This window comes from Eucalyptus grandis, chromosome 8, assembly GCF_016545825.1.
Source record: "Eucalyptus grandis isolate ANBG69807.140 chromosome 8, ASM1654582v1, whole genome shotgun sequence".
Taxonomy (NCBI): Eukaryota; Viridiplantae; Streptophyta; class Magnoliopsida; order Myrtales; family Myrtaceae; genus Eucalyptus; species Eucalyptus grandis.
The window spans coordinates 61515910-61528572 of record NC_052619.1 but is presented as its reverse complement, the minus strand read 5'-3'; the positions used below and the strand labels follow the sequence as shown (position 1 = coordinate 61528572).

The 12663-nt window shown below is 39.2% G+C and overlaps 1 protein-coding gene across 1 annotated transcript; it reads right to left on the bottom strand.

The window, feature by feature from the left end:
* Positions 1-8509: 8509 nt before the first annotated feature.
* On the bottom strand, positions 8510-10895 carry LOC104415451 (probable aldo-keto reductase 1). The gene is made up of 7 exons (XM_010026740.3): positions 10753-10895; positions 10334-10501; positions 10019-10222; positions 9761-9933; positions 9475-9571; positions 9222-9375; positions 8510-8900 (listed from the first exon to the last, which is right to left on the bottom strand). Exons 1-7 carry the CDS (start codon positions 10810-10812, stop codon positions 8704-8706), a joined length of 1053 nt encoding a protein of 350 aa, XP_010025042.2. The 5' UTR covers positions 10813-10895; the 3' UTR covers positions 8510-8703.
* Between the last annotated feature and the right edge of the window lie 1768 nt (positions 10896-12663).

Below are 12663 nucleotides of genomic sequence, written 5' to 3'. Positions count from 1 at the left end.
ATTCAGCCATTTAAGGCCACCGGCATCTGGAGCGAATCACGCCTCCAGGCATCTCATACCCCACCTGGCATCACAAGGAACCTCGAGAGCCTCCCATGAAAATGGTTATCCTGGCCATCCGAAATTACGTACTGACTAGCATACCACTGGGCATCCCGAAACTCTCGAGGAGTAACCTTCGACATTCAGCCATTTAAGGCCACCGGGCATCTACAAGGCATCGACTCACTCGATCCTCTGGGCATCCCGACTCCCAGGACATTGTTGACCCGAGGGTTCAACGGTAACAAGTTAGCATTTTAATTCACAAAATATTCTCAAATGCTAAAACAAGACATCTCATGGACCCTCTATCACATCTCAATATTGCACAAATATCCACAGCCATTACCATCATATCACATAGCCATTCGAAATACCTTCACTTTCGGATACTTTTGTAAAATTCAAGAACAGAATAGCCCAATTTTTTTACAATGCACAGTTCTGGTAGAAATTTTGAAATAAATACTAAATGGACTCAGAAAATTATGAAATTTTGACACGATATCAATGAGATCTAAAGGAAAAAATTTAATGAAGAACACCAAGTCAAATTTCATACATATCTAGAGTAAAAACTTCGGTATTTCTTGCTACAGTTTCTGTAAAATTTCCAGATTTAACATTTCCGTATGAAAATCATTTCATCAATTAAATCTCGTCCATTTACCCTAAATTATTTTATATGTTGTACCTACAGATGTACTAGTCAAATTGTGGCTGGAAAATTACAGAAAAATCAAAAGGTCACCGAGGATCACACTGTTCTTAACAAAACAGTCATTTAACCTAATGAGAGTTTCTCCTACTCCTTAAATTTCGACCTCCAACATCCACAATCAAATAGATAGAAGTGTATTACACTATAACACAGCCTTATCACTTCCAAAAATCCTCCATAGTCAGATTTTTAAATTCTTGTTCCATCTCATATTCGAAATCCACAATGCATGCCCCATTTTTCCTAGTTTTCTTGATCTGGCTTCATCTTTCATGTCCAAAATCCAACATGCAGCTCTAAAATTTCACCTTTCTCACATCCACCAACTCTTAGCTAGATAAAATAGCAAGCACAACATAGATTGAAGAACTTCTACTTGCCTCACTCCTAAGCTCAATCGACAAACCGAACGGGAAGCTCGTGGGTCTTTGAACGCGGCTCAACAGCGGCGAAGATGGGCGGCAATGATGGCGGCAGCTCGAGCACGGCAGAAGGCAGTCCTTCTCTTCCTTCCTCGCCGTTCACCCGCTTTCTGCTCACTCTCGCCCAAACTCTCTCACTCGCTCACCCGCTCACTCTCGGTTTCTCTCTTTCCCCAAGTTTCATTCGGTTCCTTCTCTCTCTTCTCCTCTGTGTACGAGGGTATTGTTCCTCACTTTGTTGACAATTTAGTCAACTGCATGGGGCTTCTTTCGGTGGCTGCAGGAACCGAAGACAGCTGGGGTGTACGTGGCCTCCTGCATGCGAGTCCCTCTCCTTGCCGAGCCAGCTCGACTCCTCATGCAGGGCGTGTCTTCCGCAAAGCCACATCCTCCCTTTTTGTTGTCCACCGAAAGAAGAGCCACTTGGCGTTTAATCAATAATCCTCTTCCATAATTGACCGACCATATAAAAGAAAAGCAATATGGAGCTGTCCTTCGGTGGTTACGATTCCTCACGTCTGCATGCACGCTTTTGGACGTTCTCTTAAGTTAATTGACTTCTTTAGTCAATAAACACAAATTCGCAGGGCAGCTTGGATGGGAAAACAGCCCCCATGCGTGATCCAATCTTCCTTTTGTTAGCTGCCTATAGAAAAATATAAACGTGCATGAAGTATTCGAGGTTTCCTATTTCTCATGCACATGAGAAAATGGGCAGCTCCCGGTGGCCGATCCTTGGGTGTTTCTTCACTGGCATACCCGAGTTGGCAGGGTCGAGAATCATTTGGAATGAGTCTTGGTCTCACTTGAAGGTATGAAAGGTTTCCAATAAGACTATGATTTATTCGATGATCGGACCATTACTAAACAAGGCACATTGGTCCGATGACGATAACAGAATGATGTATGTTGTGGTGTTGATAACACCGTCCGACGATACTTCCATCGCTTAGTCAGGAACCGTCGCATATTCGAGGGTTGTCAAAATTTCCGAATGCCACACCAAAACAAGCAAAAAGGTTTTTTTATTGATTACTTTCCCATTTTTCCCGTCATAATTCAATATATTATTTAATCTTTTCAAAATTATGAAAATGTTACATGTGAGCTACGTGAGTGTATGAAAGCTTTAAGAGCTACAGATTAAAAGGAAAAAAGAAAAAAAAAACGCGGGAGCTACAAGATATAGATTAAGTCGCATCTAAAAATCAATCCAGATGGATTGACATACATTAAAATGCTGTTTGAGCTCTTTTCATATGACTCTTAATTCTTTTTCCAACAATTGATAATTTCGTATGGCAATTAGTAACTCTTTAACACGTTGCTAAACTATGCAATTTGATAAATTATTACGATTGCTTCCCCGAAGCAACCAAATAAATACCGCTAAAGATTTGAAAAAGAATTGGTAAACTAAAATTAGTTGATAACTGAATCAAATGGAAGTTATTAAATCACTCATATTAAGGTTAGAAATTTCAAAATGATAGTAGCTTTAACATTTTAGTAAGCTTAAATTATATTGGTAATTATTGTTTAAATTGGTAATGTAAAGTGCCAAACAAACATCATTAAACTACACAATAAGAATTGGTAAACTAAACCTAGTAGGTGATTTTGTCATAGAAAAGTCGGCGAATATATCAAAGTACAGACTATAACTTTGTATAATCGTTAACAACTCTTCAATATAATTATAAGAAAGCTACGGAATTGTTGAAATTTTGTAATTGTGTGCGGAAGCATGATTTTGATATCTATGATAGTTTGTGGTTTGATTGTGTGCGAGTGCACATGTGTAGGATATATTTGGTAGATGATGGATAGGGGACGAGATAAGATAATTTAAGGATAGAGTTTATTTAGTTTTGGTAATTACAAGAGCGGTAGGTTTGAGCTGTACTCTCTACACATAGTGGAGGGCTTAAACCTCACATATTCAAATGGATGAATTATAAGTCTTTTTATTGACAATTACAACTGACATAATAGATTTTTCAACATAAGAATACTAAAAGTGTCAAAAGTTATGTATACTTTTATGTCAAAAGTTTTCATAGGATCACTAAAGTGCAAAATTAAAGAAAAATGATTACTTAAGTACCAATGACAATAAGTTCCAACCAAAAATAATATGTGACTTTTATAATTAAAAATTTAATATGACTTGACATATTATTTAAAAAAAAAATCAGTCCACTAGGTGTGCTTGACATTGAAGTGATTGCTTTTTAATAATAACCGATACTGAAATGATCACTTTAAAAAAAGTTTGATACTCAAATAATCACTATTTACAACTTTTAAATGAAATTGTTTTAGAGTTATATGCTAATTGGACTTGCTGGCGAGCCACATAGGGCTAATAAATTAACAAAATATGGCCATGTTGAATTTCCGATCTTCCAAATCGGAGTTGACATCTAGGTGATTTTTTTTTTTTTTAAAGTGGCATTTAAGTGATTGTAATTTTTATTTTAACATTAAAGTGAGTACCGTACACAATTTTTGGCACTTTTAATGTCATTCTCTTTGGATGCTTCTAGTTGGCAGGTTGTAGGTTTGTGTGGACATTCCTTGTTTACTTTTTTGGCTCTGCTTTCTCATGATTAAGCAACCTTGATTTCCAGAATGTTTTCCTTTGCAAGCTAGTCTTCTCATGTTCCTTCAATTGTCTTCTCACACTTGCAAGATTTATACGGTAATTTCTAGATTTTTTTTTTTTTTATCGAAAATGGATCACAAATTTTTTAACAGAAATTAATACCGTACGTTATTAGTAAAATTAACAATATGAAACAAGCATAAAGGTGCGGCGAGTGACTAAAATAAGAGCTCATAAGCCAAAACTGGTTAGTGCCTTAATCAAAGAAAAGTTGACAGAATCACTTTGGCAATTTTATATAAAAGTCAGCAAAATTCTAAAAGGTTGGTAAGTTAGTCAAACAATGTCGGTAAATTATAATGAAGCAAGCATGGACATTATAAATTAATCAAATAAATGTTGGATAAGTTTAAATTAGTTGGAAGAGAAAATCGGTCATCACTTAAATTAGGATCGACAAAATGGTAAGGGCCGCAAATGAGTGTTGGTCAATTATTGAAAGACTTAGGAGTTTCAACACAATAAAAGTGACTTAAATTAACACATTAATAAGCCTAGTCGAATAAATATTGATAAATTATTGAATCAGCTCATATTTTTTATTTAATAACGTTGGTAGTTTAGTAAGGGGGTTAAATTTTGGTTATGTGTATGCAATGGATGATTTTTTTCGAAAATGAATTCCATTTTTTAATGCAATTTATATGATGCATGGAAATACTAATGCATATGATAAAAGAACCTACACAAAATAACTTACCTTCGAGGAGGGTAGAGTGATTCAAGATAGTTGGTGTTACATGTCTCGGACTCGTACCATTCTACTGATTTAGAATAGTAACATGACTTTGTGGAGATGCTGCTTTCCCGGGACCCGTACCATTCTACGGCTCCCAGTATGGCAGAAATGAGCTGCTTTCTCGGGACCCATATTCTACGGTCGCCCAATACGCAGAAATGCTTTATAAGGAATCGCTACCCGTTTCTACGGTCGCCCAAAGACAGAAATGTTTTGTAAGGAAATGCTTTCCCAGGACCCGTTTTCTACGTTCGCCAAGACGGCATAAATGTTTTGTAAGGAATCTTTTCGAGGACCGTGCATTACCATTCTACGCCTAGTATGACCCCCTGTGAGTGTTTGGTTGTGTCTAGACCGGACCATTCTCACGGTCGCCTAAACGGGATTTACCTTCCAGGACCCGTACCATTCTGATCGCTGAATAGGGAAATAGGTTTTTTGTCTAGGACCCGTTCTATTCTACGGTCACCTAAACGGGGTTTACCTTCCGGACCCGTACCATTCTGATGCTGAATAGGGAAATAGGTTTTGTTTAGGACCCGTTCTATTCTACGGTCACCTAAACGGGGGTTTACCTTTCAGGACCCGTACCATTCTACGGTCGCCTGAATAGGGAAATAGATGTTGTCTAGGACCCGTTCTATGCTACGGTCACCTAGACTGAGGTTTTGCTTGGCTAGGACCCGAACCATTCTTGGATCGCCCAACCTTGTAGAGATCAGCACCGGACCCGAACCGTTCTTAGGTCGCCTTAATCGATTGACTCTAGAGGAAAAATCTTTGGGGGGACAACTCAGTCGAGTGTCGACTTAAAAGGGACTCGGGCTACAAAAGCACGCCCGTGTCGATAAAACTAGACAGACTTGACCAAGTCAAGTGTCGAAAAGAGATAATACCCGCACATGACAAGTATTTTAGAATAAAGTAGAGATATACTTACCTCTAATTCTTGGGGATATTTAGATATCCTATGGAGGTCTTTCACCTCTGATGGAGTTTCTCATCTTCTAATATCATGAAACATTCGAAAGGAACTTGAATTACCCGTCGAGACATGACTTAGAGCAAAAACCCGATATGCATTCATCAAAGAGATAGACAATCTAAGCTACTCTAAAAGCACATTTCAAAAATTCAAGGTTTTCATCAATTCAATCGTTTATGCATAATGACCTTTGCATCACCCAAATTTCCACTGGAGAGAATTATCATTTAAGACAATCTTTACTCATGACATGGATTTCTTAAGAATACTAAATGAGAGACTTTCCGTTAGAAAGGACTTTCACTCACTCTCATTTAGAATGGTTATGAGAATCACTCAATTTTATCATATCGACATGGGTCCAAGTATTCTCGCAAGCGGTACGATCTTACCAATCGAGAGGTCTTTAATAGGGATTGTGGCTTGGTGCTTAACAAAATGACTCTTTGAGTCAAAGCTATTGAATGAACCTGTCTTGTAATCATCTCAGGTTTACAAGTCAAGAACCCTGCAAAATGAAAAGAAATAATCTTGCTCGCACTTCCTCGGCGATGCTTAAAACATGTGAACCTCTATGTTAACTCAAGTGCTCTAATCTGAAGAGACTTTGTAAGGGATGTAACATAGGTTAGGTTCATGGGTTGAGAAATGAAAGGATCATCAGGCTCAAAATGTGTGTAAAGGGTGTGAATTGATGATCATCTTGGCATTGCCACCAGCTATCTTTTTCACCATTGGGGATCGTCTTCATGAAATGCCCCATTGATTGTAAAAACTCAGCATTTGAGTTCTTTGACTATTGCTCCATTGGGATTCAATTCTTGTAATTGACAGTCACTTATCTTGACTCATTTTTCATCTATGGGCATTGGCCTTATAAGCACACCACTTTTCACGCCCCCTAGTTTTCATTCACTTTTCTTCACTTTTTTTCATGGGCATTGGCCTTGCTTTTACCAGCACACTGTCTTCATCGTCTTTTGCCTTGCCCCAGTATGGGGGATGATCACCAACTGGGTTTAAAGAAATAAAATTGCAGGCTCAAATGGGCTATGCAAAGGATATAAGTGTATGGGATAGAGAAAGAAATGCTCTTCATCATCCTAAGGCACTTAAATTAACACATGAGTTCAATGTAATAGCATGACTTGAAGATTGATGCAAGTGGAGCAAGAAGATTTCAATTCATTTTCCCCACCTCATGATGCCATTTGATCTCTTAGTCAAATGTGGGGTGATTCTTGACAGGGTGATTTGAAAAGAATATCCATAAGTGTATGGGCTCAAAAGGGTTAAGCAACGGATCACACGTAGTGTTTGGGATAGAGATATGAATTGCCTCTCATCATTTTCGGTTGCCGTACCTTTTGCGAACCTTATGAATATGAACATTCCTACACTCATCTCACAAGTGTATGAATATGGGACTGTGTATAGGATAAAGCTTGCCTTTCATCATCCTGACACATCTCATTCAGCATTCTTAAGCATTGATGTCACTCCATTAAATTGTCTATCTTGACAAATCTCCACATGAAATTAGTGAGCTAAATCAATATGAAAATTCTCTTTTCAAAAGAGTCCAGCAACTTTAAACATGAAAAGTGTTTGTGACTTCAAAACAAACAATTTATTGCACTCAAAACATGGTTTTCAGCATTCATCCAAGGAATTGTCCCATGAAGGATTGTCTCGACAATGGATGTCCTTGGATTGCCCCTTTGAGAAAGGGAACAAACACACAAATTGATTGATCAAGGATGAAAATCCGATCTTTGATTTGATGAAATCTTGCTTTTCCCTGCACAAACAACGTGCATGAATAGGATACTATGCAACATTAAAGTAAATTCACAAGCATAAAGGTGCGGCGAGTGACTAAAATAAGAGCTCATAAGCCAAAACTGGTTAGTGCCTTAATCAAAGAAAAGTTGACAGAATCACTTTGGCAATTTTATATAAAAGTCAGCAAAATTCTAAAAGGTTGGTAAGTTAGTCAAACAATGTCGGTAAATTATAATGAAGCAAGCATGGACATTATAAATTAATCAAATAAATGTTGGATAAGTTTAAATTAGTTGGAAGAGAAAAATCGGTCATCACTTAAATTAGGATCGACAAAATGGTAAGGGCCGCAAATGAGTGTTGGTCAATTATTGAAAGACTTAGGAGTTTCAACACAATAAAAGTGACTTAAATTAACACATTAATAAGCCTAGTCGAATAAATATTGATAAATTATTGAATCAGCTCATATTTTTTATTTAATAACGTTGGTAGTTTAGTAAGGGGGTCCGTTAGTTACGCATCATGCATCGACTATTATTATAAATGAGTTTTACGAGTTACCAAAGCTTTAAAAAATTGTTAACACCAAAAGTTGACTCTGTGGGCCGTTGATAATCAATAAAGCCCACTGGGCTTGTAATGGATATATCGGGCCGCGGGAGTTCGGATATAGCAGCAGTTACAACTATCGACGGCTCAGCCCCAATTACCATTCGGAAGCAAGAGGATAAGAAAGAGATCAGTTACCGAAGCACTCGGCATTACCCACTTCGTGGATTAGGCAATACAATTATCGAAACACCGAGTATTCCGCGAACAATTTACAATTGAAGTAATAACCGTCGGACCAGAGTTATTCGCTCTATCTGGCTATAGATAGCCGAAGACTAAGTTGTAAAGGATCGGAAAAAAGATGAACAAAGAACACCATTTATCTGTTATTTCTTGCCTATAGTTATCTTTTATCTCCAATTTACTTTCAAGTATTTTAGATTTATCTTTTATTTGAATAGTTATAGCCAATCGCTTCCTTTCCGAAACAACACAAAACCTAGTACACAAAAAAGCTGAAGAGCCAACCTTTGATGAAAGATATTTTGTCCGAGAACTTTCTCGGGCAAAAAGCTAGAAATCTGCAAAACGGTATCAAAGAGCAACCGCAAAATGCAACATCATCATTGATGATTAATTCAAGCTTTCCCTTCCAGATCCAAGGGACTTAACAATCCCTGGTTTTATTTTTGCATCGGGATCCCATGATCGATTTCAGACCTCAGTTACAGACAGGAAAAGAACAATGTAGAGAGCCGAACAGTGCTCCATGAAACTGAAGGAAGTCTAGGCCGACGATTTCCCGGCTCTCAGGGGCGGCGTGTCCGCGTACCTCCACGAGAGACGAGCATACCCTTCGTGAATACTGCCACCGACGACCTCCTCGATTGGCACGGCATCCGATATCTCTCTCAAATCATCCTCTGCGAGTTTCACTTGCAAGGAGCCGATGTTGACGTCCAGGTTCTTTATCTTTGTCGTTCCTACAGAAGCGATATACAAGTTCAGATAATTCATAATGCGGCGGCAGGTTTGTTAATGAACCGAGAATTCATAAATTCAGAGAACTTATAAAACGACGTGTAGAGATCAAGCGACGGGCACCAGAAAAAAGTCGCTTAGTCTCTTTAGTAGCAAGTGGAAGGCGACGGCTGCTGCCGATAGGAACGCTGTTGCCAGTAGTCATTAGAGACTGTTTTTGAGGGCTTTAGGGACCGGACAGGCGGTCGCAGTCCAGTTTTTTCATAGTAAAAGGGAACGTAATTATCGTATAAATGATGCTTCTATACAAGTTGTCTACACACCCGGTATCGGCACAACGTCATCCCCTTGATGGAGAACCCATGCCAGCGCGAGCTGGATCGGGGTGCAATCGTGCTTGTTTGCTAGCTTCTCGATTCGCGTGTAAAAGACTTTGTTCTTCTCCAAATTCTCGGGTTGAAACCTGGGATGCCTTTCCTGGAAATTTGAAGAAACAGATATGAGGATTCAGGATTGGCTTGGAGAAGCTTGGACTAAATGATACGCAAGCCAAAAGAAGCAAGGTATGTCTCGCACCTGAAAGCTCTTCTCAGGCACAGCTCCTATGACTCCCCTACCACCAAAGAACCCGCGACCGAGAGGACTATACGGCACTATGCCGATCCCAAGGTCCCTGGAAATCCAAGAAGCGGGCCAACACGAAGAAAGAAACTCCGCTAGTTAAATCCAAGTGTCCGACTATGTAATTAAAATGGACCAATTTATGAAGGTTCGGAGTCTACTAGGAAGTCCGTGGACAGAGTTTTCCTCCACTTCTTCGTTGCAAATGTTCCGAGAGATTAGAGTAGAGCAAGCAATGTACCTGCAGAGAGGGACGAGTTCTTGCTCGATGTCACGAGTCCAGAGTGACCACTCGATTTGTAAGGCAGTGACGGGATGAACCGCGTGCGCTCTCCGTATGGTGTCGGGACTGGCTTCCGACAAGCCAATGTACTTCACTTTCCCCTCTTCCACCAACTTCTTCAGTTCTCCCATCTGCAAATTTGTTGAAAACTGATGATTTTAAAGTCCGTCGTAGCAGAGAAATTATTCAGATTTTCTTTGACATTGCCAAACTTACAGTTTCCTCTATTGGGACCGATGTGTCGATTCGATGCACGTAATAGAGATCTATGTAGTCGACATTGAGGCGCTTAAGGCTGGCCTCACAGCATGAGCGGACATATTCAGGCGTTCCATTTATTGCCGCATCGTATCCCTTGGTTTGCAGCGCCCCGAATTTGGTAGCTAACTGCACCTTCTCGCGAGGCAACTTCTTCAACGCCTGTAAAAAAAGTCCCTTAGTTTCTCTTCCTTTTTCCTCACCACGTAACTAAAATTCCATGAACTAAAACTATAAACGATTTGAATTTTGCATGTTTCTGTCCTCAATTACCTTCCCAACCAAAATTTCATTAGTTTTCGGGCCGTATACATCCGACGTGTCGAAGAATGTTACCCCCTTGGCGAACGCATCGGTGATGATGGATACGCCGGCTTCCTCCTGGACAGGATCGTTGTAAATTCCTGTCAGTCCCATACAGCCAAAGCCCAACTTGGAAACCTGCAGCAGCATAAAACCAAGAAAGAGCAAAAGAACTTGCACATGTCACTTGTCAGCAACAATCACGTAAATTATGATCTCTCTGCCTTATGAAAAAGCAACCGCATGAATCTATCATCTGCACTGAACTTCTGCCTTTCGTTGCGGACTCAGAAGTCGAATCTAGGACGAGAAATCATTGTCCAACGACGAAAAGTCGTGATCGATTTTCGCACTCCATGCGATCAAGAAGTAGCTTTTGTGCAAATTACCTCAAGACCCTGAGTTCCAAGTTTCACTCTGGGAATCTGAACATGTTGCTCCTGGGCCATATTTCAGATGCACCCGCAAGGAATTGCTAGCTCCTTTATCTTCTGGTTCAATCCTAGTCAAATTCCAGGTATATATAGGAGTCAAGGCGGTCAAAACACAAAGAAAAATTTGTAATGTCGACATCTGTAGTCTATATGGTATATAATTAGAGTTATGTTATAATAACCATGCTGAAATATAAATATTTCAACACCTTATTACGATAGGGTGGAGTAGCTTCCTAAGAAAAAAAAAATAGCGTGTGGCCAATTGCAGGTCTAGAATTTTAGTGTTGGCAATCTGGAACCACATCTTTTTAATTGAACTTTTAAGCGCATGATTTTAAAATTCATAAAATTTTCAAGTGAACAATACAAATATTTTTTTGTGACAAGTGGCAAAGGACAATCACTCTCCCCATAGCCTGCGTTGCTTACATGTGGAGTCGCAAAGCATTTGCCAAACACTTCATAAAATGTTAAATGCTCTTTAGAACATAGTGAGAACAACATCAAACATTTTCTTAAAAAGAAAATCAATGATTCAGTACATATTTACTTACGAATTAACTTTTCGTATAGATTAAGCAAACGGTTCAGAAGTATCATCAATACTAATATATATATATATATATATATGTATGTATATGTATATCTACAAAAAATTGTTTAATTACCAAAAATATATCTAACTAAATAAATGAACGATAATGTAAGTTGCAATAAGTATTTTACACAATATTGTATGTAATATGGTGAAACGTTATCGGAAGAAGAGCTAGTTTGACCTACTGGGCCCCACAAAAGGATGAGAGGGATCTGATAATGACCCATTGACGTAAGCCGATGCGCAAAACTACCCATTGACGTAAGCAGATGCGCAACGCAACACCCCTACAGCCTCAACGTGTTGTTGCATAATTTAAAGCTTGCATCAGCTAATACGTCACAAGGCCCTTTTATGACGTGACTCACATCCACATGACAAGAAGCAAGTAATACTGTAGCTAAGTTACTTTATACATGCTATAAAATTCCAGCCACATGGCGTGCTAACAAGGATGCACCCTGTAATATTTGTTGCTTTCGTTAACTGTGAATCTGAACTGAACAGACCTTATTGTTGAACATGAATCCGACCGCAACGAAGTATGATTGTTGTTGTTAGGCTTCACAAAGCCGAGCAAGAGTAACCCGGTATTTTACTCTATGGCTGCAACGAACGCTATGCTGGATCCCACGAAATTCAGCACCTTTTGTGCATCGTTAGGACGAGGATCGATTTGATGTATGGTTCTTGTAGTAATGTGATGTTGACAATGTCTCAGTATGAGGACGGAGATCCAATATTTCTATTTTTGTAACACTAGCGAGTAGCGGAAACTTTTGCCGGGGTGTGTGTGGTTCCCAGAATGATTCAAGAACAACTTATAGACCAATCTGGGTGGGAAATGAAGAGCCATCTGCATACTTTGGATTTCATGAATTCTTTGGCATAATCAGACCTTTCACTTTCGCTAGTTTCTAATAATTTATGGGATGGCACGACTAATGTTTGGAGCGGGTTCATTTTTCAAAGGGAAGGGATTCAAGGTCATCATCATCTTGGAGGGAAATGTCCATTCACTTTTCAATTTTATGAATCTGTGTATGTTCCTTTCCTCCTAGCATGTGGGTAGTTGATTGCAGAGTGGATTTCTTGTTGAATTTATCCGAGAGTTTGCATCCGCAATCTTCCTATTTTTGGCTTGAAAGGATCTCTCTAGGCCATAGCCAATCCCTGTGGAATGGCTCTATAGGATAGCCAGGAAAAATAAAAATTAATATGACGATGACATACTAGGTGATGCGAACCCGAAGTATCTAGGTAGT